Genomic DNA, 26,234 nt, shown 5'->3' with positions numbered 1-26,234 from the left:
CTTAACTCTTTGATGAATTGTTGTGGAGGCTGTTCAGCGGATTTCAGTCAAAATAAAAGCAGTGCGAATATATTTCTTTTGGGAAGATTTATTTTTTAAATAGCACATTTTTACAGCTTAGCACGTAGAGATGATTCAAAACGGGGACTTATCGTCGACAGCAGGAAGTGATTCGGTAACGCAGAATGAAAAACGTTTTAACTTCTCCCTATATCTGCAGCCAGCGTTAGCGTAATATATTTGTATTTCGAGTAAAAATAAGAGAGGATGAAACTAAGATGTTTTCACTTGGAGAAATACTGGATAGAAATCTGACTGCTGATATTGATTAACTTTGACTTCTTCTAATACGATAAAAATTCAGTAACCTCGAGTATCAGAACTGTATACCATATATTAATTCCAATTTCATAAATATGCTTTATTTTCATTTTTTATAATGAAAAACCGTGTAGTCAAATAAAATAATAATATATTTTATTGCTTCATTTACATAATTTATGAAAGATAACTGTTAGTTAATAACTTTCTCTAGACAAAAAGGGATAAATGTGTCGTATTTAATTTTTTATATTTTGACTGAATGTCTTCTGGAAGAGCTTTTGGAGTGGCTCATATTTGTTTTCAGACACTAATGCTTTACATTTCCATTTGCAAATATCAAATACTGGCAAAATTACTTTATTTTTCTTCCACACATACCATTCATTAACTCCTTCAAAACCTGCTTTTTGCTTTTGCTTGCTTTGAAAAAAAAAATGTTCTTCAAAATGTCTTTGGTAAAGAACATGAATATTCTTATGATTTTGGAAATGAACTAGCCCACATAAAAACATGAAAATAATGGGATATTCAATATTTCAATGGATATCCTTCAGCTGAAATAAAAAGTTTCGTGCGTTTTTTTCATGGTATCAACTAAAGTTTTTGCTTAAAAATGTTCTATTAGTTTCTCTCTTTCATAAGAATTGTTTTTAGTGTAGATTTCAGAAAAATAATTTAATGTTTCCTTATTCGTTTCGTCAATTCATTCAATACATATTCGGTAGAATTGAATTCCAAGAATACTAAATAGATTTGATAACTTCATGACAGTTTTATAATAATGACAAATGAATATTTATAATTTTGTGTATAAGATTGTTAATCTGATAGAACTTGAATGTAGTTTCTTGCAGATTTCTCAGGTTTATATTAAGTATATTTATGTATTTTTGCATATTAAACTGCTCAAAACAATTAAAGGATATTGTAAGTTTTATATAAAATAAAGACATAAGCGAAATTTTTTCTGCCGAAAATGAAAGAACAGAACCACAAATGCAAATTTTTCTGATTTTCAAACTGTGGAGTATGCTAATTTTGAGTTCGACGTCAAAAACGTCGCTTCAGCGGCAACGAATGAAATTTGACTTTCAACTGAATGAAAGACAATGGAGACAAGGATTATCGGCATTCAGTGACTGCTTTGTTTCGATGAGTACGATGTCTCAACGAAGTCATTTAACCGATTCAGAAGCTTGGAGAGTTGTTGGTAGGTTAGAAGGGGGCCAAACTCACGCCGAAGTAGCGCAAGCCATTGGAGTGTCACAAAGTGTGATTTCCAGGATCTGAAACCGCTTTTTTTGGAAACTGGAAGTGCAGGCCGAAGACCAGGGCAAGGTCGTAGACGGGCAACAACGCCCAATGAAGATCGTTATTTAGTGTTGACGGCTCTTAGATACCGAAATATGAATGCTACTCTTCTCCAACAACACCTTCGTTCGGCTACTGGCACCCCGGTTTCAACTCAGACTGTCCGAAACCGGCTGCATGGTGTAGGTCTGTATGCTCGCCGACCGATGGTATGTGTTAGACTAACATCAAGGCATCGTCGCGTCCGCAGGGAGTGGGCAACAGAGCATGTGAACTGGAGGAGAAATGAATGGAGCAATGTTCTTTTTTCTGACGAGTCCCGTTTTTTTGTTCATCCTGATAATAGGCGTATTTTCATCTGGAGGGACCGTGGCAGTAGAAATAATCCTGCGTTCGTGCACGAAAGTGTCAGATTTGGCGGTGGGGGAGGGTTGGTGTATGGTGGCATCTCCATTGATGGGCGCACAGACCTCTACATCATTCGAGATGGACCTCTGACTGGTCGTCGATATAGGGATGAGATCCTCAGTCCTAATGTAGTCCCTTACGCTGCAGCAATCGGAGATGACTTCATTTTAATGGACGATAACTGCAGGCCACATCGTGCTAACCTGGTGGAGGATTTCCTTTTCGAGGAAGGAATCGTACGAATGCAATGGCCAGCGTGTTCTTCAGACATGAATCCAATAGAGCACGTTTGGAAAGCTCTAGGAAGACGAGTTACGGGCCGCCAACACCCCCACAAACTCTCCAAGAACTGGAAAGAGCTCTTCTGGAAGAGTGGGAAAGAATACCCCAACTCGTGATTAATAGCCTCATTGGCTCCATGCCTCAAAGGTGTTCAACGTTGCTGACCGTCCGTGGAAACCATACCCCCTACTGAAAATGATTTCCTTTGAAGAAAACACTTTTTCTTATTCTTTTTTTTTCTCATATGCACAAATTGTGTTTTTTCCTTTTGTACACAAATGCGCAATGCATTTTTTTTTTGCCAAACATGTGTAATTTATTCTCATATTACCTACTACGTCTGTCGACCATGTATCAATCAGCTAAAATATTACCCAGCCACAAGATCTACCTAAAACTGCAATATCCTTCAATTGTTCTGAGCAGCGTATTTTCTATGGAAACTCAATTTCCCGTTCACCATTCGTGCTCAACAGTGGACAATAGGTATTTTTTGTATTGAATTGTTTACTCGGCTTTTTGCCACATACTATTATTTTATTGTTATTATGTACATAATAGTATGTTGTCTCATTATTTTCATGGTATGTCTATCGGACCATAATATATTAAATTTTGACTCGTCAGTAAATATAACATTATTTCAATATGCAAATTCTTTACTCACCATTAATTTTGTGAGAACCAGTCTTATTTTCCTTGTTGACTCAGACTTCCCTTCTCGTTGATCGCCCATTGCATCCACGTGCTTTAAAGACTCTATTAACAGTTTCTGTTAACTTTTATCGCAAACGTTTTTTCTAAATCTGCTACACGTTTTACAGTACTAATTTTTGTGTTTTGTTTGATTTTTCGGGAAATAATACTGGTTAACTCGGAATGCAATGCAGATTTTAGTGCATTTTTACAGTTCTACGCAAATTCCATTAATTTTTATAATATCAAATATAATTGCACACTTTATGCAAAAGATGTTTTGAATATTTCGAATACTTTTACGTTCTTTATAATGAAGAATACTTTAATTTCTAAGAGAGTATGGTGTTAGTTTATCAAGTTCTGTTACCAAGCAACTGTTAATATAGTATTTGTTAGACAGGTAAGAATTTCCAAATGCAGACGATAATTTGTTTGATGTATTCGTATTTAAAAGAAACTTCCCAGTGCCTGAATTATTATGTGAGTTATTTTTAGTTACCTTTTGAATAATTGTTTTATTCTAAAAGTACTTTGATGATATTTATTTTGCAACAACCAAGGCTTAAAATTAAATAAAGCTTAATATATCACGAACAAATTAATTATAAAGTCAATTAGAAAAAAAAATGAAATGAACTTTTAATATTTTAGTACAAAATCTCCGTAAATAAATTCGAAACGTAGAGGTGTTCGAAAACATATATGAGCCACTGTACGTAAAACATAATTTGTAAATCAGCACCGAGGAAAAAAAAAGCTCTCGGCTATTGGGAGTCATGTCTTTTAAGGAAAACTGACAAGTGTTCACACTGTACTCGAAAAAAGAAAACCATAAAATAGTGCAGGAGCTTAGCTCATTTGTCAGGATTTAAGTCTGTACCAAATTATCACAAACAAGTTTAATGAGACGACTTTATTAGCAGATTTATTTAGCAGAAGCAGTGCAGTTCAAGCAGCTGTACAAGATAAAGAAGATTGAAGAGTTTGGCTGATAGTCCAAAACTAAGAGTATGTGTTCGATTTTCTGATGAAGCTTAGCTAAAGCTGTGTTGCTTACCTTTTCTCCCTGTTCGCGGGTGTAGTATTTACTGACGTCAATGGGACACTCTGGACATCTTTCTCGATGATAAGATTGCCAAATGATTGAAGATTTTAGCCATTTCTGGCGAATGCTTAGGAGTAAGCGTCTACCAGTGGATTTTAAAAATCATAATCACAAAATATTTTTTTTCTGTTGTAAAGATGTAGTAAAATATTAAAATCATCTATTTGTTAAAAGACACGAAACAGGAACACTCTGTGTTTATAATTCATATGCAATTATAATACATATGTACACTCGTCTGGATAAAAAGTTTTAGGAGTTATAAACAAAATGAGCTCAGTAATTTCTTTTCCTATTATTCTACATGTTACCAGTTACCAATTATTCTACCCTTGTGAAGTCGTACATCGGTTGGCGTGATTTGCAAGATGTTTAATATAGCGTGTTGAAAGTTTTCTGCTGGAATGCCTTTTAGCACCCTCGTCCCGTTTTGTTGGATTTTTTTGATATAGTCGAATGTATAGTCTTTCAGCTTTAATTTCAGTTTGGAAAACAAAAGGAATCTGGTGGCGATATATCCAGTGAATAGGGGGTGTAGCAAAATTAGAAAATAATAGATTTTGAAAGTCAAATCATTTTTTTTCTGAAAAACAAACTAACAGTAGACTTCAAGGTTCAAACTAGTTCCTTACAAAGGAAATTTTCCCTTGAATCAACAGACAAAAAGAAAAGAAACCAGACAAGTCACATGGGAAAGTAACAGATATATCTTGAGAATTTCTGATATTAATACTGTATATTATAGCATGCCCACAAAATTGCCGCTGTGGTCGAACGGCATACGTGAGCAAACGAGAATTACTATATTACATAAATCCTTTCGATATTAATAGTTTGATTTAGTTTCTTCGTTCCGGACTTAGAGCGAAGAATACCTCCCTTGTGTCAGTGAGCTTCGAGCGCTTTCCGTGTGCCCAAGCGCTTGTTGGAATTAAGCTTAATATGCGAAATTTATTTCTATAAAATCAGATTTTTAGCTAAATATTTGGATTTTTGCATATGTTATTTAAACGGAATTTCTTATAATATAAACATAAAAATCATAATACTTGAAATTAAAATAAAAAAATCAGACTAAGTTAAAAGGCAACATTAGTAGAAATGAACATATGCCAAAAAGTTTAATTATTTTTGCATAATAATGAAGTAAAAACATTGAAATTTTAAATATCAGTACTTAATGCATTTTAAATATCAAAAGTGTGTATACTTTTTAAATATACAAATTTTTTGTGCAATAAGTGCAATATAAAAATATAAAGCAGAAGAGCCAAAGAAAAGATAACACAAAAATACGAACACAAAACGGGAATGGAAAACAAGAAACAGGAAGAATGTTTCTGAACGATGCCGATTTAAAAATTAAATTTTATGCCAGATATTTGAAAACGAATTCCTCACTACATCGAGCGTAGCCATCACATTTATTAAAAATCAAACTTTTATGCAGGTAGAATCTGTGTCTTTTCCCTGAAATTCTGTTTATATTTTAAAATTATAATAATAATAAAACAAAAAAATAATTAAACATATATAGTCTGCTTCTTGTTGGTAGCATAAACTAAGTCGACTCTTAAAAGACGTAAGCGACTTTTAATACATAAATTTTAAGCCACTTGCACTGCGAAAACACGTTTCTAAATCACAAACATGCGTCGTTAGCGTCGAGCATTTAATTTTTATATAATAAAATGATAACTAATATTCATCCAAATAGTTCTAACACTATAGAGATTTTATTCAGCAAGTTTTCGTAGCATTCTAACATAATTTACGCGTATTTAAAGTTTAAAATAAAACATTCACTTTTAGCGTGTCATACATGATAACGGTGCATCGTCAGTGATACTTCGCTTTCGCATCACATTTGACGCGGTGGGCCAACGGTGGGAAACTGAGCTGTATCATATATGATACGCTGGGGGGGGGGAAGCGGAGAGGTGGACTGTTCTTTATGATACCTGCATATATACGATTATCCTGATTTAATATGATTATAAATGATGTATTTATATATCACATACACCCATACAAATATGATATATAAATAAACAATGAAGTTGCAAATCGTAAAAATTGAGTTTATTTGTTGCTTTCAATTAACTTTATTTTTCCCCAGATTGCATCTCTTCATAGGAGGCAACGGTGGCTATCTATTAGGTGCTTCCATAATTAAATTTTCACCACTCCCGTTCCTTGTAGTGGCACAAGGCTAATGGCTATTAAATAATGCCCCCGGCAAAAAAGTACTAAAAAGACTGCACCCAATTCTATGCAAGTAAAACATTTAAATTAAATTAGTTTTCTTATATATAATAATTCATATATTTGAATGAAATCAAAGACTATTTTAAACTCAGAATGAAATACAGTAAAACGTTCGGATATCATATATTATTCACAAGTAACTTCATGACGCTGCAATATGTTACCTCAGATTTTTTTTAGAATGTAAGAAATGTTGAGTGGCGAGACCTAAAATCTGGAAATAGATGTAATCTAAACATTCTATCGCGCAGCCTTTTGTTTCAAAATTTTATGATCGATAAATGAGGATAATTTCTTTTGGTGCATGAAGAAATCAAGAGATTTTAGACCTCAGCTCAACAACTGCAAATAAGAATTAAATATCTAACATTAAAAAATTATGTTCAATATTTTAATGAATTTATAACATTTACTTTTCAAGAAAGCAAAAAGAAAATAACTCACCACATGCTCCTCGGTAGATGACAGTCAACAGAGTTTGACCTTGGCAGCCAATTTTCCTCATTTCACAGGCGTTGGGGTAAGTCTTGCCATCATCCGCGCAGACTGGCCGCATAACTGGTTCACAGCTCGGACGACACTGGCAAGTGGCAATTCCATACCTGTCAATATCACATTCTTGGCCTGGCCCACACTGCAGATTCTCACAAGGATTGGCACCTTGAGTTAACATGCGAAATGCTACAATACAGCTAGGATAATCCTTAGGATTAACGTTTTCTACATAGCATCTAACTACGGCATAGTATATATCACAGATTAACCTCAATAATACATCACACTCAAGATTGATTGAAAAGTTTAAAAGTAATTGATATTGAGGAGATTGGATCCTTATGAATTTTTCATAAAATTTAAAGTTGACCCTAATGAAAAAAGGTTTTAATTTAAACATATTTTAATTGTTTCTCTCAGTTATTCGCAAAATATCATAATTTTATACCTCTTATCGTTCATAAACTAAATGTAATTAAAATCATTCAAAGTTTAAAAAATATAACTACAACTTTTATCAGTAACCTAAGCAAGAGCGGCTGAATAGTCAAACTCATTCTTAAATTGTCAGTTTTTGTTAAGGTGCAACACCAAGCGAATGTATGATTCATCTCCTATAACGTTGAAATTATAACTGATATGTTATTTAAGTGACGTATTAAAGAGGTTTGACTGTATTCACTGTACTGAACCTATCATAAAGCATTACCAAATTGGTAAGTTACAAGTAGTTCAATGCACATATGAATTTGTAAGTTCTGCATATAAGAGTAATTAGTTTATTGGGAGCTTGAATATTAATGTTAAATTGTTTTGATAATGTTTCAGTGTACGGAATAAGACTTCTGCCTATCAATAAAGGTTTTGTCGCTTATTTTTAACTAAGTTATGCAAATTTTGCATTCTGTTAGTAATAAAATTAACACGCAGATTTAAAAGGAAACAAATTTTTGGGAGGTAAAATTAAAAACTCTTTTCAACTAATGTTCGAAATTTACCAATTATTTTGAAAAAAAAAGTGCTAATGAATGATATTTTGAATGAATCTAAACATAATAGGAAAATTCTATTTTATTTCCATATTTATATTAATTTCCCTCCTCTATGAAATTAACATTTTCTTAAAAGCTCTTTTTAAGGTCGCAGGTTAATTTTACGGCTTACATAGGAAGAACCTAATGGTTTTTAACCCACTTTAAACAGAAAAGTGAAATCAAGGACATAGTTTAGGCATTTCAAAATTTTGTTTCAAGAAGAGATATCTAACATTATTTTCAAGACAAAATAATTCTTTTCAGGTTTAAAATTGTATAATGATCCCATTTTTAAATAAAATTCAGTTTCCATAATTGTTTCATATTAGCATCTATTCACTAGATAAAGCGAACTGCCTCAGACAGTCTGTTATAAATATGTATTTTATTGAATATAGTTTTTAATATTTTTATTCACAATATTTCTGAAGTTAAAAACCTCACTTAAGATGATAAAACAAATAAAGATTCCATTATTAGCATTTTTGACTTCCATTATCTATGAAATTGTTTTGTTTTTTATATTGGTTCCATATTTTTATGTAACAAAGCTTTATTATCATAACATACATACACGTTTCATGTGTATTGAAGTTTACACTTTAATATAATGTAATGGTTTTTGTTTCGTGTTTTATTACAAAGTTTAAAATGCTCATTATTCCTGAAATTTATCAATTCTTTTCGGTAAATTTAATATTTCTTGATTTTATTTATTATTTTAAACTTGAAATATAACAATCTTTAACTTTATTTTCATTCACTGTATTTAATAAATTATCCTATCTTTAATATTTTCAAGACCAGAGACTCAAATTTATTATTTTAAATTTAAAAATGAAACGCGTTCTTAAGGTATTAAAATTCCCTTACACATTGTTTAGAAAGAGTAAAAATGCTATGATACAACAGAGACGGTTATATTTAACTGATGTGGCCAAGCACATATGTGTTACGTATTTGAAAAGAAAACTGTCGTGAAAAACATGTCAAAAGAAACTGGCACGTACTGCAGCTGCATACCAGAAAAATCATCAAATTCCATGGAGCTAAACCATTCATGAGGAACCCAGTATAAATACAAGTGTCCAACAGCCTCATTTACCTCACCCATTTGTGGATCAGTAATAAACAATCATGCAGACGGAAGGGAAGCATACCTCCATTTGTTATGTCGCGAATTTTACTTATTAATATGCGTTTTAAGTTATTATTATTCTAATATTTTTATTTGCATTCATGTGTATTTTAATCTGGAAAAAAGTATTCCTAAGCTCTTAAGGTTTTATTTAACTCGTTATTCTTGAGTAGGAATTGTAACAAAGGCGAGAGACGGTTGCAAGGAAACACATCTGGTTGATTGGTTTTATGGACTTTTTAATAATAATAGAGGTAGTAGGTTGCTGTGTTGTCGCCTTTTTAACTATTAGCGTTTGAAACGGAAATCATCTTCTTTTCGCTTTGTTATAGATGCAGTTTTGCTTACTTCAAGACAATGGGAGTGCACAAAGTTTACGTAATTGGAATCGTAAAGCTTAGTTTCGCTTGTTAGTTGGAGGGTCCATTTTTTTTTCTCCCGTTGTGTGTACAGATGTTTTTCGGATTGCATTGTCAGATTTTCTGGTGTTTGATTCGTCATGGGTGTGTCATTTTCTCAGTTTAGATAACGTAAAATTCCGGCATTGATGTGATTTTAATTTTATGATTTTTGAAAGCCTATGAACTCACAGAGGCGGAGAAACCGAGATTTCATGGGTGCTTGCACCAGGATAGAGTTCATTATTCCTGATTCTTTCAAGCTAAGAGTAAGAAGAGAAAAAGTGGCGGGGTTTGACCTTCGCGGGTCTTGCTCTCGCGAGCGGCGTATACTAGCGAGCAGCGGATATGATTTTCTCTCGGCTTTAAGCTGGCGAGAACTTGCGTTGGCATAAGGCGTAGAGCTCAGCATAGAATTCCGATTCTCTTGTTCCAAGAATTGAAATGCAGATTCTCGTCGTGATCATGATGTGGTGTTCCTGTTTTTCCCGACTTTGACTTCCTAATTAGATTCTGTTCTAAAGGTTCTCTACGTTTTTGGTGGGTTTCGAGGCTCCCATAAAGAAAGAGACTCGTGTAGGATCCGTCTAAGGTGTGCGATGCTGTTTATTCTGCCTGTGTCAGCTGCGTTGAATTTTTTCCATTCTTCCATGCTCTGGAATTTATTAATTGTAAGGACAGCTTCAGTGGTGTTTCAACCAAGACATCTTTAAAATTCGCACGATCTGTCTGTCTCCATTAACGATGATTTTATGAATAAAGGACAGCAGGAATAATGTGGTGCTCGAGTAAACTTGGGACGCTGGACGATCTGTGGAGCTGTCCAAATGATCTTATTAATCAGTTTACAAAGGTATTCCAGAGTAAAGGGAGTGCGGTATGGACTTCACCCCGTGAGTGATTTGTTTTTTTATTTGTTTTACTTTAATAATTATCTTTATACTCAAGCAAGAGTCGTCATTTTAATGCTTGTTGAAATTTGAGCAATTACTTAAATTAATTAATCGATGTGGAAATTATCAGTGTTCTTAAAGGGAATAAATACTTAAAGTTAAAAGATGAAATGGGAGAAATACTGGTGTTAATCTTATGATACAGTAGGATTTGATAATGTTAACCTTAAATTTTGTAAGCTGTAATTGCGTGTGACATTATGTGTTACTTTTCATAGTAAAAGTATGTGGTAGGATTACTGATCAGTTATCCATTATTTAGTCATATAATATTCTAGAAATTAATAAATGTTTTTGATATATATTTTATGTTTCATTTGTTTAATTTAGTGTATAATTTACTGTGGTCTGTTATGTCCCTCCATTTTTTTGAGCCGGGAGTCTTTTAAGAAACATGGAGTTTAATAGAATTTGGCGTTATTGCTATTTTATTTTGCATAGGTTACTCACAACACGAACCTAAATGTTAAATTGTACTACCACTATACGAATGTTTATACGATTGATAGATATGATATAAGATTGTTTATTTGATTGATCTATGAATATTATGAATTAGATTTGAATGTTATGAATAATGAATTATTTGATATTTTTAGTTAATTTGTCCGGCACCATAAGTTGAGTTAAGTTTAAAAAAGTATATAAAACAAAATTTTCATATATAACACATTCATTCTGATTTCATTAGACAAAATTACAATTTTCTAATTCATATTTTTTTTTTCTTGAAAAAGTAATAGCCAACCAACTGCCGGATAGATAAGGTAGTTAAAAATGTAGTTTATTCAATGTTTAAATCTCCGAGAATGGGTTTTGTGTGAGTGTGTGTACATAGTTTAACAAAGTATAACGTAAAAACAAAAAAGTTTCACAAGGAAGTTCCTCGAAGAAGGCATTTATTCTCTTAAGTGTATGAGGTCTCGTGTGTTTTGTCATATTCAAGAAAGAAAAAAAAAATACTTATTCTCAAATCCTGTTGGAGTGCACACATCATTTCTTTAAAACAAGTACAAACCTCTAAAAGAATTTGTTTGATTTTTAACAGTCTTTCATATTTCTCTCAGACATTGAATTTAGCATTCAAGAACAGCTAGAAGAGTAAATAATTGTTTAAAACAATTATACCGTTATTAGATTCTGTATATTTGGATGTTACCTTCACTTTAAAAAAAAGCATATAATTTTAGATTAATTTTAAGAATGAAATAAAACTATTGTTATAAATTTTTATATATACGTATGTACATAAATTTTGTGAAGTTATGTTTAAAATTATAGAATGTTTTGTATAATGTAACATGGAAATCTGAAGAATCGAAGCTTTACCGGAAAAATAAGATTGCAGGGCAACTATATTTAACATTGAAGTAAATGGCTATTTCGGCAAATTGCGAGATATCGCCAAGCTGGCGACTGTTTCGGCAATTAATTTTTATCGCCGCAACTATTTGCTGACATTTCAGTCCGGTCCCTGTATACCTCCTGTGGTTTTAAATGAATAACTGTAATTGATCTATATATAAATCTGTAACCACATCCGGCCCTTATATGTAACTTAAACCGTATATTCCTTTTATTAATTTCGAGAAATGGAAGTAAAAGATTTCTGGGTGGCCTGGAAAAACTATATAAGACCAGAGCGAGCATCAGCTCTCAGTTGTTTAGTTCAACGTGAATTGAATATTGAGAGATATCTCCGTAGGAAGTTTGCCTTTTTAGATCTGTTTTGCGTTGCGCTGTGCTTAACGTTTTCAGTAGTTTGAAGGACTACTGATTGTACTCTGTGAGTATTTTTGTGTAGAGATCTAGAACAGTAAAGTTTTCTTTTGATAAAAATACATTCTATAAAGCTATCGTCGGCTCTGTGTGCATTCAATCCGTTATGAACCCGTACACACGCAAATGTATGTTTAAAATTAATCAGTTGTGCTTGAGTTAGGGTCGAGTCACATTAATGTGACTACATTCTATACTTGACGTCAGCGCTAAATAACCACTCGCACAAAGCATATGCCAACATAAGATTTGTTGGCTACATAAAGCATGCTGCAGGCATTTGGAAAACATTTTAGCTTTTACCGTGAATAAAGGGAATGATTTATGAAACTTTAAAAAAATATTATTGGATTTCGAATAGAAGGTAGCAACATTTCAAAACTGTTCAGAATGTGAGCTCTTGTGAAAGCATACCATGAATGGCGAAATGGCAGGAAAACCGCGGACTATGAAAATACAACAATGAAAGAACCGAGCAGTTGTTGCAGCCGTGGCAATTGCAGCAAACTTGCAGCGGAACCGAGCAGTTGCTGCAGCAGATTGGCCAGTCGACATCGTAAGGTCTAGCCCAAATACACCAAAGGCTATCTCAATTCAATTTAAAGCGGCAGCTAAGCAGAATGTGTTGCGTATAAAGCTCCGAAGGAGACGGATGGTAAATGTACCTTAGCTGACAGCAGTTCATTGGCGGAAGGGGTTGAAAGTTTCTTGGCGGTGCCACCGGTGAACTTTGATTGATTGAAAAATTTTGCTTTTTTTTCCCCTCAGCATTAAGTATCCATCGATACTTGTAGATTACGCACTCCTATATATGTAGACGTTTCCTCTGAAAATGATGGTATATTCCAATACCATAACACGACGTGTGACAAAAAATTTGGAGTAACCTTGAGAGGCTGGAAGTGTACGTGGAAGACTTTATCGCACTTCCCTAGCCTCCAAAATTCTCGCTCATAAATTCAATCGGAAATCTGTGAATCCTTTATCTGATGGTTTGCTCTAAAGATCCTCCGTCACGCATCCTCCCACAGCTATTAACATGCAATGTAGTCAGCAGGGTTCCATATCAGTTTGAACGCATTCTAGCACGTTACGAAAGGCCTCCCAGTCGTCTAGTGGTTGTCAGCGCTTCAAGTGGTAGTTATTCTGGGTATCAACCTGCGGTTACATTAATATATGTCGACTTTGCATAAAAGAAATTTAAATGCTTTTTTTCTAGATTTGTTTTTCCTTACAGATTATGAAAGTTAGGTCTCAGGATAACAGAGTTCCAATTTCCAGATTTCCAGAACTACATTTATGTAAATTTTGTACAGTTAGTTACTTTTCTAGTTCAAATTATCCGGGACTACTACTATCCTATAACGCATTCTTCTTTCTAGCCAAGTAAAATTCGTAAAATATTAATTTATTCATCTGTCTTTAACTTTTTTCATTAAATTTAATATAACTTAAAAACATAATTATTGCTTTACATTAATTTCCTTATATTTCACAGATTGCCATTTACAGTTAACGAGGAAATAATATTTAACTTTATTTTAGTTGAACAAATGAATGTTACAAATTCCATAAAAAATATTGTTTTACGTTTATAGATTTAAAAAAAAAAAAAATACAACATTATTTTGCTTGTCTAGAGTGTTACAGAAATAAAAAAATGGTTTTAATTTTTTTAGTTTAGTTAAAATAGACCTGGATGACATTTTTAAGCAAATAAAAATAATTTCAGTATTTAATTTTGGTATTATAAAATAGGTTATGTTTGGAATCTTTATCATGGAATTTATAAATAACTATACCTATATCTATCTACCTAGATATATAGTTAAAATTATACATTAATATATATATGCAATAGATTCTGTAGTAGAACGCAAGTGATTGTATCCACAATGAACAGCTAGAATTTTTATCCCGTAGAATGCTGAAATGCGGATTCAAAATGAGTAAGAAATTTGGCAGTCAAGGTATATTTAATTTAACTTTTATTTCAGTAAACATGTTGTGGCCACAAACAAATTGGCACATTTATTGTGGCTATTCCAAAAAGTTACATTCTTGATAGATTTTTCAGTAAAAAGAAGGAGCAGACAGACAGCAGTCTAGCTAAGCCAAGCGCGGTGAAAGCAAGTGCGTTATGTTCAGAGTGAAATCGTAATTCAGACTGAGTTAGTTTTGGTTCTCAATGCATTTTCATTGGATGGTTAATATTGCTGTAAAATTACTATTGGCTGTTTCAGTTTTAGTTTCATTTACATAATCAGAATTATGTAAGAGTCATATGACATACAGTTTTCTAGAAATGACGCAGTGCAAATAGAAGTTACTATTTTTAGAATACAGAAGAGAATTAATTTTCGCTGCTAATTTAATCTTTTACATATTCTTTATTTTTCTTACATATATATTTTAAACTCTATGCTCTCTGATGAACAAAGTAAAGCAAATAAAATTATAAAACTTATCTCGCTTGAATTTCAATAATCTTTCAATTAGTTTCCATTCATTAGAACTACCTACGGATCCTAATTAATCGGAAAATGGACTTTTAAAATGTCTTTTACTAATGTAATATTATTGATAACAATTAATATAATGTCTTTTATAATCATATTTCGTAATTCCCAGTCAAATGCAGTTTTCTTTCTCCGATTTATTTTTGCCGCAAATTAAATAATGCATCATAAACATCTACTGTAACTAATTTATTTCATAACAATTCCTTAAGTGTTTGCGAGTTTCATTTTTCGAGGCTTTGTATTTTAGCGAAAGTTTTTATGTTAAGCTTAATTAATCTTCATCTTACTTTTAAATTAATTAGACGGTTTTGAAGAAATGCTGATTAAGATCCCTAAGGTTTTGTTTATCAAAGAATTTCAATAATCACGTAAGTCTCATTATGTTTATTTAATCAATTTTCAAAACAAATTTCGCCTTGTGAAGACCTTAAATGTTTAATTTCTAAGATAAACTTAATCTAGAAATTAGCTCATGTTTATGGATACGAATTATTAAATAAGGATTTGTATCAACCAGCAGAATAATGTTAACCATTGCATTTAATATGTAAAAAAATAATTCTAACCTATGTTTTAAACCTGAGAATTTTTAACTTGGCAAAGTTTCTGTCCCCTCGAATGGAAAAAAAAAATATTTTCTGTATTGAAAAGAAAATAACCAGACAAAATTCGTTATGTACAGTTCTGAAGTTTATATTATCTGTTCAGTTCAGGAAAAAAATGTTCAGGAAAAGATGTGTTAGAGTGTAAAATCCAGAATTAGGTAAAAAATAGCTAGCTGTGATGATCTTCAGCATATTTACTCCGATAAAGCTCTAATGTTTAAAAATGTTACACATAATAATTTTAAAAAGTTTTTTTTAACTTAACTTTTTTTTTAACTTTTTAACTAACAGCGCCTTGTTCATTGCACCACAGTAGTAATTGACAAAATAATACTGCGTTAATTCCACACCCACTTTCAAATTCGTTAATTATAAAATTTCAATTCGTGTTTGTTTGAAGAAATCCACATTAAAACTGAAGTAATATTTAACCAAAAGGTCTTTTATATATGTTTAACAAAGTTTATAAGAATTTAATAATGTTATTTTTATTAATAACTGACGACATTTTGAACCAGTGTTCAGAGTTGGATCATCACAAGTTATTCATTTCCGTATTCAGTCTAGTGGTTAGTAGCGCCAATTGTTACAGCATTGTCCCTGAATTCAAATCTTCAAAAATATATGACTTTCCTCTACGGGCAGCTTACTTCCAAACGTTCACCTGGCCTTTTTCTAATCAACATATCACCATCACTGGAACCAAAATAGAAACGACACTCTTTTGAGAGCACAACAGATCTCCACTAAGCCTTCTAGAGAACTCTAGCTTGACACTATCGAAGTCGCAGATGACACTGATTTTAAGTTAGTGGTATGGACGCTACATAGCATTTGGTTTGAAGCTGTCCCTCAAGTAATCGACTTTTTGCAGTACGATGTGCTATTTACAGCTGGAATAATAAAAGATGGTGACACTAAAAGCTGGAATGTCTGCTATAGATGAAATACGATGTACCCTAGACATGTGACGAGTACGGCAGTCTTCGTTTTGAGTAGTGACACTTGTACGGTAGAATCCAGGCCTTCTTGAGACAGAACGTTTCCCGTTGTGCACACTGATGAAATTTCACCGATTGCAAATGAAACACAGCTATTCGCAAATGGCTCAAAAACGGCGTCATGAGCCAGATGTGTCTTTTGTCGAGTTGATAATGGAATTTCCTCTTATGCCTGAAAAAGAAAGCTGGGACAAACAACTCTGTATTTCAGGCAATGTAACTCGCGATATGTAAGGCAATGAGATACGCTTCGCGCTCATAGCGACAGAAAGTTATAACTTCCAGCGTTTCTACTCAAGCTTAGAAACGATAGTGTAACGTAATAGCAGAAGACCAATGATATTGCTAATATATAAACAGCTCCTAACAGTCCCTCTCTCGCAAGTCTAATCAACAGATGTGTCCCTGATCAATCAAGGGATCAACTGGTAATGAGGCAGCTGATTTGCCTGTTGAGGCACTGCAATGGCACAGACCTACTTGAGCAACCAAAAAGTAAACCACCATCTCACATTCAAAGGGACACAAAGGAAAGATTATTTACTGCAATACTGGCAGAAGCGAAGAGTAAAGGTAGGACAGATACTTTTTCCCAAATGTATGCTTGACATTGAATTTCCCTGATATATCCTCATCCAGTTCCTGACGGGTTACAGCCCCCAGGCATATTTGCATCTCTTCCGACGCAGAGAGTATCTACATGTGACTGCGATCAATAAGGAGATACAGATCACTTCTATTTTGATTACTCGAATATCAGCACCTGGCACTTGAAAAAGCCAACAAGAAATCCCTGAATATTGTGGACAATGAATTTACTGCACAACAAAGTGATATTATAGCAAACTGAGGAAATCTCGAAAAACTGTGAAGAGAAGGAAACACTTTCAATGATTTTACACACATGTAAAATGGCACAAGTCAGTTGCCACTGTATGAGTTTAACAACAGGTTTGCAATGTAATGTATCATATATTTTTATACATAAATTATTATCACTGTTCTTTGGTTTGTTTTATAAATCTTATAATACTTTTGGATTATTATCTATTATCTTGTATATTTATTGTGTTAGTATTTGTAAAAACTTCCTTTTATCGTAATAAGAATCGGTTTTGTTTGCCACTGTATATTAATTTTTAAAACTAAAAATTCAGCCTGATAAGTAGAAAATCTCTGGTATGGCACAATTCTGTTGGCCTATCTCCCTACACTTATTCCTCTTGCGCGAAATGTGAATAAGAGTCATCTTTCAGACGTAAAAACAAACATCAAAATTTCACTTATCTTGCACAACACCGTGATTTCATTTTACATTAGGTTATCTTAATAAACATAAAACGAAGCGTAGTGCACGCAAGAGCCTAGATAGCTCCTAAATGTTGGGCTCTAATAATTACTGGCAACGGATAATTAAACAATAAATCATTCTTTCACGAGTAAATGTACTTTATGTTTCGTTGAATATAATGCTTTTTAAAGTTTTAAGTAATTTACTAAATCATGATAGACACATACCTAAATTTGTTAATGTATAGGAGTTGTCGAAAATATCTTCTGTGTATTAAGAAACACTTTTACGAAATCTGCAAAGTAACAAATACCTCATATTTTAATGTTGATGAAGAATACCTTATTAAATTCTTCATTTTATTCAACTTACAGATTTCCATGAAGGCTTATCATGGAGCATTTTCTGAGAAATTTTGATGTATAAACTATAGTCATCCAGACATGGACCAGACGCTGTTCTCTTTATTTAATAATGTTTTAACCGAGGCTCATGCATTTACTGCTTTTGAAATCATGAGTAATTACTTCCCCTGAGACAACGATAGGGAGGAAATGTATTTTATATTGTTCTTGCTTATTTTTTCTTTTGCATTTAACATTCTTCTTGGGAGATAAAAAAGCCTAAAAAATTAACAGGAAAAAGACGTGAAGGTGATATATTTTATTTATAACGCATTCCTTCTCTTTAAAGGAATAAGTGCAAGTTCTTAGAACTCAATTTACATTTGACGAAATTATCATGAGGATGCAGAACTGCTCATAAGTTTGATCGGTTTCATTTTTATATTCGAAAAGTACTAAATTTATGTGGTTTTAATTTTTTTCCGTCAAATGAATTCAATTTATTTTTAAATTGTTCCTTACTAAGCTAAAAATTTAGAATATATTCTGAAGTAAAATAAAAATTTTTGGTGTGAATTATTATATAACGTCTTGGCAAATATCAATTCCACCTATTCATAAATCTCTTATGTTTTTAATTTTCATTCGTGTGTTTTCATGTTATCTTTTCTGTGAACATATAGAGTGTTTTTAAAAAATTGCTCCGCAGCGGCCGCCAATTAAAATTTCTCGAATGCAGCCTACGACGTTTATATCCAGCAATACATAATACATACTGTAAATAATGGTACAGCTTAATATCGATGAAGCTATTTTCTCAAAACTATTTATTTATCACGATATCATTCCCTGTATCCCACTTCTAGCATTATATATCTCCTTAACAATTCCCTCGAAACCATATTCTATAATGAAGCGCTCACGCCATTGCACAAACAGAACACCGAATCCATTGTTACTATTCTTTTAGACACTTTTAGACACACAGCAATGGCAATAACCTCTGTCTAACTTTCTCCTAAATGTCCAGTATGGCCTCTGCTAATATGCTATTTACATTACGGTTTTCAGCATATTGCACAGTATTCAACTACTGCAGGACAGTTGAATGCTCAAGTACCACCTAGGGTGAGGATCGTGAAGATCAACGTGCTCAGTCCAAGACGAAACTACTTCACAGTTTCGTTATTCTGAATGAGCAAGTCTCTCCACCCATTTTCAGACTACAAGGGCCAACGGTTGAGCTGACATTACTCTTTTTACAAAGTTTTAAGCGGATGGCATAAGCAATGATACATGAAGTGGTGAGCAATTTTTGTAAGCTGACATTTCATTGAGAACGGACACGGTATAATAGCGACGTAAATTTCTGCTCTGGTACTACTGACACTTATGGAGTGGTGTTCAAAAAGCATAGAACAATACGATTCGTCCGAACTCCTTAAAAGCTGCTATATGTCTAAATCAGCGTATGAACTTGTCACTGTTATTTTGAATTCGATCTACAGAGATTACACGCATGAAGTTTTATTTGTTCGGCAACAAGAAATGCTTTCACATCTAAAACCTAAGAACATCAGCTTGGCTTTGATTCACTTTCAATAACATCTAAGAAAGATAAAGTACTCAATTTACTGGACGCAAAAGAAATGCTCCAGGTCCAGATGGAAAATTTTTATATTTCAAAAATAACGAACCATACATTTTACGAGGTTCTATATAGTTACAATCCTAATGCTAGGGACTAGGCTGCATCTCCAATAGCATCAAGACATCGAAGTGACCTTTTTTCCTAAAGAACGGCAAGGATCCAACTGTACCTGCATTATTTCGGCTGCATTTTTGTTTTCTACTTGCGCTTGGAAAATATTTAGAGTGGGTCATCGTGTATTACTTTAGTGCAAGTTACTAAGCTTGTAAGAAAATTTTCCTTATTTTGAGTATAACTCATGTTAAAGTCGTCATTTATGCTAAAAACTTTGTATCCGCCAAAAAATCGCGAACGAAAACATCGCGAAAAAAACAACGCAAGACAAAAATGTCCTGGTAAAAAACATCGTGTTAGAAAGTGTTAGAAAATAGAACAAAGAGAAAACATCGTGGTTGGTCGAAAATAAAGCGGTTCAAAAAGTTCGCAGTTTAAAAGCATCGTCGTCGATAATATCGTGGTAAAAAATATAATACCTGTAAATCATCGCATGACGATAACATCGCAGGCAAGCGTTTTTAAGACATGTTTTAATAATTGTAAAAGGATACTCGCATAATGATTTGTGAGTGCCAGATGAAAAGAAGGATAACTTTTCCTTTGTTATTTTTTATTAACTAATAAATATTTGCTGAAAATGTAATACGGAAACTTAAGCATAGAAAATTAATGCAAATTATAGCACCTAATAGAATTTTGAAATGACATAGTTAAATAACAAAGGTCATTAATATTTTTCATATAGTGGTAATTTTTCATGAAAAGTATAATCTAAGAAACAATAGAAAAAGAATGCGTAACTGCATGCATGACCTTACCTATAAAAAATTACTAATTATAAGATTATTTTCTTCACTTTTGTTATTCTGATAATCTTATGTTGAAAATTATTTCTAGTTTTGTTTTTTAAATTTCTTAGTTAATAAAAAATATTAGTAAAAATTATCTTTCTTTCCATCTTGCGCTCACAAATCATTATGTGAATATCCATTTATAATTATTAAAGCCTTAAAAAGCATGTCATGCGATGATTTGTAGGAACTTTATTTTTTACCATGATATTTTCGACGACGATGTTTTTAAGCTGCGAAGTTTTTGAACCACTTTAATTTTGAAGACGATATTTTGTACTACGATCTTTTAGAACTGCAATGCTCTTTGCTTTCTTTTCTCCCACGATGTTTTATATCTCGACGTTTTCGCCTTGCGTTGTTTTCTCCGCGATGTTTTCGCATGTAACCAAAAACTTGGGTGCTTAGCCATTTGATTTAGATTTACATGCCGCTCACAGTCGGCTGTATTTATACAACAGGTGCATTTGCAACGAAGTGCAAATTATACTTGTCGGTATCAAGAGGGTCAGCTTTATTGGCTTAGACTACAAAATTAATACATTTTTATTTGGAAAGCGGGTGGTATGGTAAAGCATATAATATGGTAAAAGCATATAATATGGTATAATATGGCTCCTAAATATGGTAAAGCACGGAGCGCTGTGTGTTTTTAATTTTTAGAACGACAATTGTTACAAGCAAAGAAGACACAAAGCTGAAACAAACTACGATCAGGGCGGCAACATATGCTTTTTCATCTTCAACAATGAAATTTATTATAACACACAATATTTTCTAGTTATAATTTTGCTGCAATTGCTTGTATTTCCTTCTTTCGCGGTGTAAATGGAAGCATGTTCAGCTAGCAATCGGGAGGTCCAGAGTTCGAATCCCAGCGAGGGCTCTGCATTTTTTTCCATGCTTTCAGCTTCTACATACCAAATGACTCTTGAATCTGGCAGGTGAATAAAACGCTTTAAAATATTTTATACAATCTTCTTGGTTCTTTCGTAAAAAGGCCTTGTTACTCTGCAAAAAGTTATTTTTTCCCTTTATGAAGAATTACTTAAAATTCGCTATCAAAATTATTCTGAGCCTCAAATCCATTCCGCTCCAGATGTTGTCACCTTGTATTTTCTGTACGATTATTTCAATCAGTGGCACTTTAAAAAATTATTGCTATTATCTTCGACATTATTATTAAAAGCATTCGGCGCACTTCATTTAAATCGCGGAGTTTATTTATATCAAATTTTCCCTTGGCAGAAATTATTATTAAAATTCAGAATTCAGGAAATTTACTTGATAGTTTTTTTTTTAAAAGAAACTGTGGAAACGTACTTGAATAACAGCCATGTATTTAACAGATTATTGACATGGGAAGACAATCGTCTTTTAATTAGCTATGTCCTTCTACTGTAAGAAACACGCAAAATGTTAGATGAATAGTTCATGTTAAATCCTTGCGTAAATGGTAGCCTACCAACCGCCCCTCGAAATACAGAAAAATATCAGATAGCTGTATATGTCATTTCAACGATTAAGAATAAAGCGTAATAAGCATATGCGAATAAAATATAAATGCACATATATATGATGTAAACCTCACAATGTCGTTGTTAATGAAGCACTAGAAGATATGTTTATCTATGTCTTCTAATTTTGCTGTATTTCCTGCAGAAGACTTGTCAAAAGAATACTTAAATTTAACAATGTTTGTTTCCTTAACAGTAATTCGTAGTTTTATTCTACGTACATTAAAATTATTTGTGAATAATCAGTTTGAATGTCATAAAACTGTTAAAAATATTGCGAATAATCAGTTTGAATATTATAAAATTGTTAAGAATAATGTAAAATTTTAAAGAATGAATCTTTAAGTTATTTATTTATCTACATGTTGAATTATGAAACTATGATAATTTATTTAGTTATTCATTTTGGCAGCATTAAATTAATGCAAACTTCTCAGTGTGAGTATATTTAAACTAAGCACTGTTAATAAATGGAATTTATATTTACATTTCAAAATGTTAAACTTTAACAACTTTTGTTACGTTAATTATTAATATATTCTGAATTTTAAATCTGAAAGAATTTCATATATTCTGTATTCATATATATTGCAAGTATGTAAGTTTCATGAAAACATTACGCCTTAAACTGATGACTAGACAAGAGATAGACATATTTACAAAACATGAAATTTACATATACTTTAACTATTACAGCAATATAAACAAAATTGTCTGCTTGCTTCTAAACTCTTTTATCATTTATTTAATTATTTCAAAGCTTAGAAAGAATTTTTGACTAATCAGCAGACATGCATGTTTTAGCTTTTTGAAATTTTTGAATTAAATCAGGAAACTAGTAATTTAAGACTTTTTTGTTAGCTTACCAAGTCAGATGAATCGAGTATTATTTTAAATAAAATTTATGAAGTTTATTGCGGAAAATTTTTCATTTGACATACCTCAGGTCTATTCATTTATGATGGCGCACCAGCGGCTGAGAGGTAAAGTGGTTGATCACTGGTAGTTCGATTCAGGATTCGAATCCCGGCAAACGGACTGCGTAATTTTCCTTATGTGTAACCTATATGCGAGCCAGTTTCCTTTACGAAGTCCTCCAGTTAGGCAGATAGCCGTAATTAAATAAGCCAAACCAAACTGTACGCTCATGGTGCATATAATGTAATTTGTATTTTAATGGAATTAAAATAATATTTAAATGCATACTAATGCATATTTATTTCTGTTCTGTTACTATAGCAGACATAACGGCATTACCACATCTTAACAAAGCGTAAGACTAAAAGAAATTTTTCTGAGAAACGAACTTCTTCTTTTCCTACAATTGCAGGTATCCTAGCCGATACAGTTTCACTGGAACCAATGTCCCGGCTCTCTACCTGGGACATAAATTTCCTGTCTCTTAAACTAATAAGCAAAGTATAAATAAATGGATAAATTTGCAGATATACATTTTACTAAGCCTCAACTAAAAAAAATACTTTGCATTGAAGCTAAGCTACGTTATTGCGAAACCGATGGGTGACAAGCACATTTTACTACCTACAAAAATGGGCGGTAGGGATAAAATGGTTGACTACCCTGGATTAACTCTATACCATATATACATGGGGATTTTAGCAGTATTTAAGAGGATGCAGTGCGGTTTTTAAATAACGTTACATAGTCCGTTTTTGCGATGTCTGAACGTGTTGGAAGTAAATATCGGACATCTATCTCAAACTATGCAAAAATTAACCGAAGATTGATTGAGGATTTGCTAAAAAACTGTGCATTCCAAGGGAGACTAACAAACGTTTATTTTCTTCAAAAGCAAAAACTGCTCTTTGACCATGCCCGGTCAAACAGTCTATAAACCTGACACGATCCTAAACTTCAGCTTAGCATAATTTTTTTTATTTCAAACTGCCTGCTTCTAATATTTTAATTTAAAAATAATATTGTGTCAGTAAATCACAGAGAAATTTTAAGTTGAAATAATTTAGTTTTCTTATTCTTTAAAATTTCTAGATTCTAATAAATATTTTAATAGGATTAATTTAGATGTATTTTTTACTTTTCCAGATTAAGTTTTAATTGAGCACAACAGAGCGATAAATTACCAAATATAGTAAAATTACTTATACTCAAAATGAAACTAATTTGAGAGTTAATATTTATTGCTCTTATAATCACTTCGTAATAGAACTTTTGTTCATTGGCCTTTTAGGCCTTTTTTATCAATTTATGAACATTTTAAAAAGATCTTTAAAGGGAATGTATTTTTTCATGTTTTTATTAAATAAATCTTTGATGAGGGTAGTAAAGACTTTTCGTTTCTACAAGAATGATACTGAGATGCCATCTATTCGCCTTTTAGTTTCTTACTACTACATTTCAAAATATCTAAAAATTCCAAAATATACCCATAGCTATAACATTACTGTTTTCTTTTCTTCATTTAAGATTAATTAACCAGGAGAGGAATGGGGACTAAGGTTTTATAAAATCTTGACTTTACAGATGTGCCTACATATTATGAAAGGTTTACATAATGGAATTTTTTATTTAAATCTACGAACATTCAAATTTCCTCACTACTTTTTGCTTACACAGAAAGTAATACATACCATCTCTTATTTTCTTCTTACTTCAATCTCATTTTCCTTTACTATTTTTAATACACTATCATTATTTTCTTTGAATCTCATAAGTTTTAATTAGCTTTTTGTCCATTTTTTTTCTTTTCTTATCTTTCTTTGAGTTATAGAATTTTTCCGCTACTCTCCCATAGGGCGTTCCGGAATCTTTTGGCTTTTGTATTCGGAGCTTTGTTTTATTTGATAACTTAAGTCATTAAATTTCGTAAAGTAAAATATGCTTTTATATCCATTGTTTTATTTCGTTTAGAAAAAATATGCAAATAATTATATGCCTGGCCACCGTTTTGAGTTAACCCTGTAGTTTAGAAGCATAAGAGATAGATATCCAGGAGAAAAAAAAATAAGTTTGAATTATTATTTTTTTAACTTGGGAATAAAAATATGTACCAAGGAAATTATAATTTAAATTAGTGGTAATCCCAAGTCATATATTCTGGAAGCTGAATGAAAAAAGGGAACGAAAGGGAAAATAAAAAAAAATAATAAATTTAAATCGGAAATTATGTTTAAAGCTTTATTTTGAATCTCTGCAGATTATGCTAATATAAAAGAATATTCCTCCTCAGAAATGTAAAATTCAGTACCTTGTTTCAGAATAGGAAATAGTGATATAAACATGAAAATCCGAAAGTTTTTAATATTTATTTAACTAATCTAATTTTAAGTTTGCTATATTTAGATTTGTACGGTTATGTAAATTAAGTCAGATCTGGAATAAAAATATGATATAACTGCTTCTTGTTGATTTTATCATTCTTTATTTTTCTTAAATATTGAGCTTTACGTTTTCCCAGTGAATTTCGGAATGTTTTGTATGATTATTGATTTTAATGCTTTCTTTATCGATATTGTCCATTCTCATAATTATTAATTTCATCTTTTTATTTTGGAAATTTGTTTAGAAATTATAAAAATTTGTTCAGCACAAACGAAACTTGGGGCGATAAAGACAATGATGAAAGTTAGCTAAAAACAGTGTGACTTAGCAATGCTATGAAATCTGAAATGTGACCCTTGCGAATTTTCCGAACACTACAGACTGGTGTAATAAGTGCTGATGAATTAGGAATATTGCGTAATTAAATGATAGACTTATCTTAAGTTGTAATAATTTAGTTTTGATTTTGGTTAAAATTTCTTAATTGTCATAAATATCTCATTAAATAAAAATATTGAGTTACAATAAATATATCATTAAATAAAAATATTGAGTTATCAGAAATATCTCAATAGGATTAATTTACATGTATTTTTTTATTTTTCAGATAAAGAATTAGCTGAGAGCACAAACACAGTAATTTTAATTATACTTTAAATCAAACTTGTCTGAGAACTTTATTAAATTACGTTTTAGAACAAACTCTAGGATTTGATAAAATATAACACCTTTCCATTAAAGCGGAATTTGGTACTACGAGTATTGTTGTCGAAACTATTTTCGTTTCCTAACTAGTTATGGCTAAATTTACCTGATTTTAAGTTTTCTGAATTTCTTTAATTTCTTAATTGTTTTTGCGGCTATTTAAAATAAGCATTTTACTTAATATAACTTTATGTGT

At 32.1% G+C, this 26,234-nt stretch overlaps 1 protein-coding gene across 2 annotated transcripts in view; it reads right to left on the bottom strand.

Annotated features, from left to right (window-relative positions):
- Positions 1 to 26,234, bottom strand: part of LOC118203430 (agrin-like) — a 686,914-nt gene that overhangs the window by 400,374 nt on the left and 260,306 nt on the right. Inside the window, exon 3 of one of the 2 annotated variants that reach the window (XM_085810654.1) lies at positions 6,842 to 7,078. In XM_085810654.1, the coding sequence (XP_085666780.1) occupies positions 6,842 to 7,078 (237 nt within the window). The remainder of the gene's footprint in view (positions 1 to 6,841; positions 7,079 to 26,234) is intronic. The other variant, XM_085810655.1, reaches the window with a different exon arrangement.

The sequence above is a fragment of the Stegodyphus dumicola genome, chromosome 2 (genome assembly GCF_044657685.1).
Source record: "Stegodyphus dumicola isolate Sdum_Otavi_A_Nest chromosome 2, ASM4465768v1".
NCBI classification, from domain to species: Eukaryota; Metazoa; Arthropoda; class Arachnida; order Araneae; family Eresidae; genus Stegodyphus; species Stegodyphus dumicola.
Note: the sequence above shows the minus strand (reverse complement) of the source record. Positions and strands in the feature narration are given on the sequence as shown.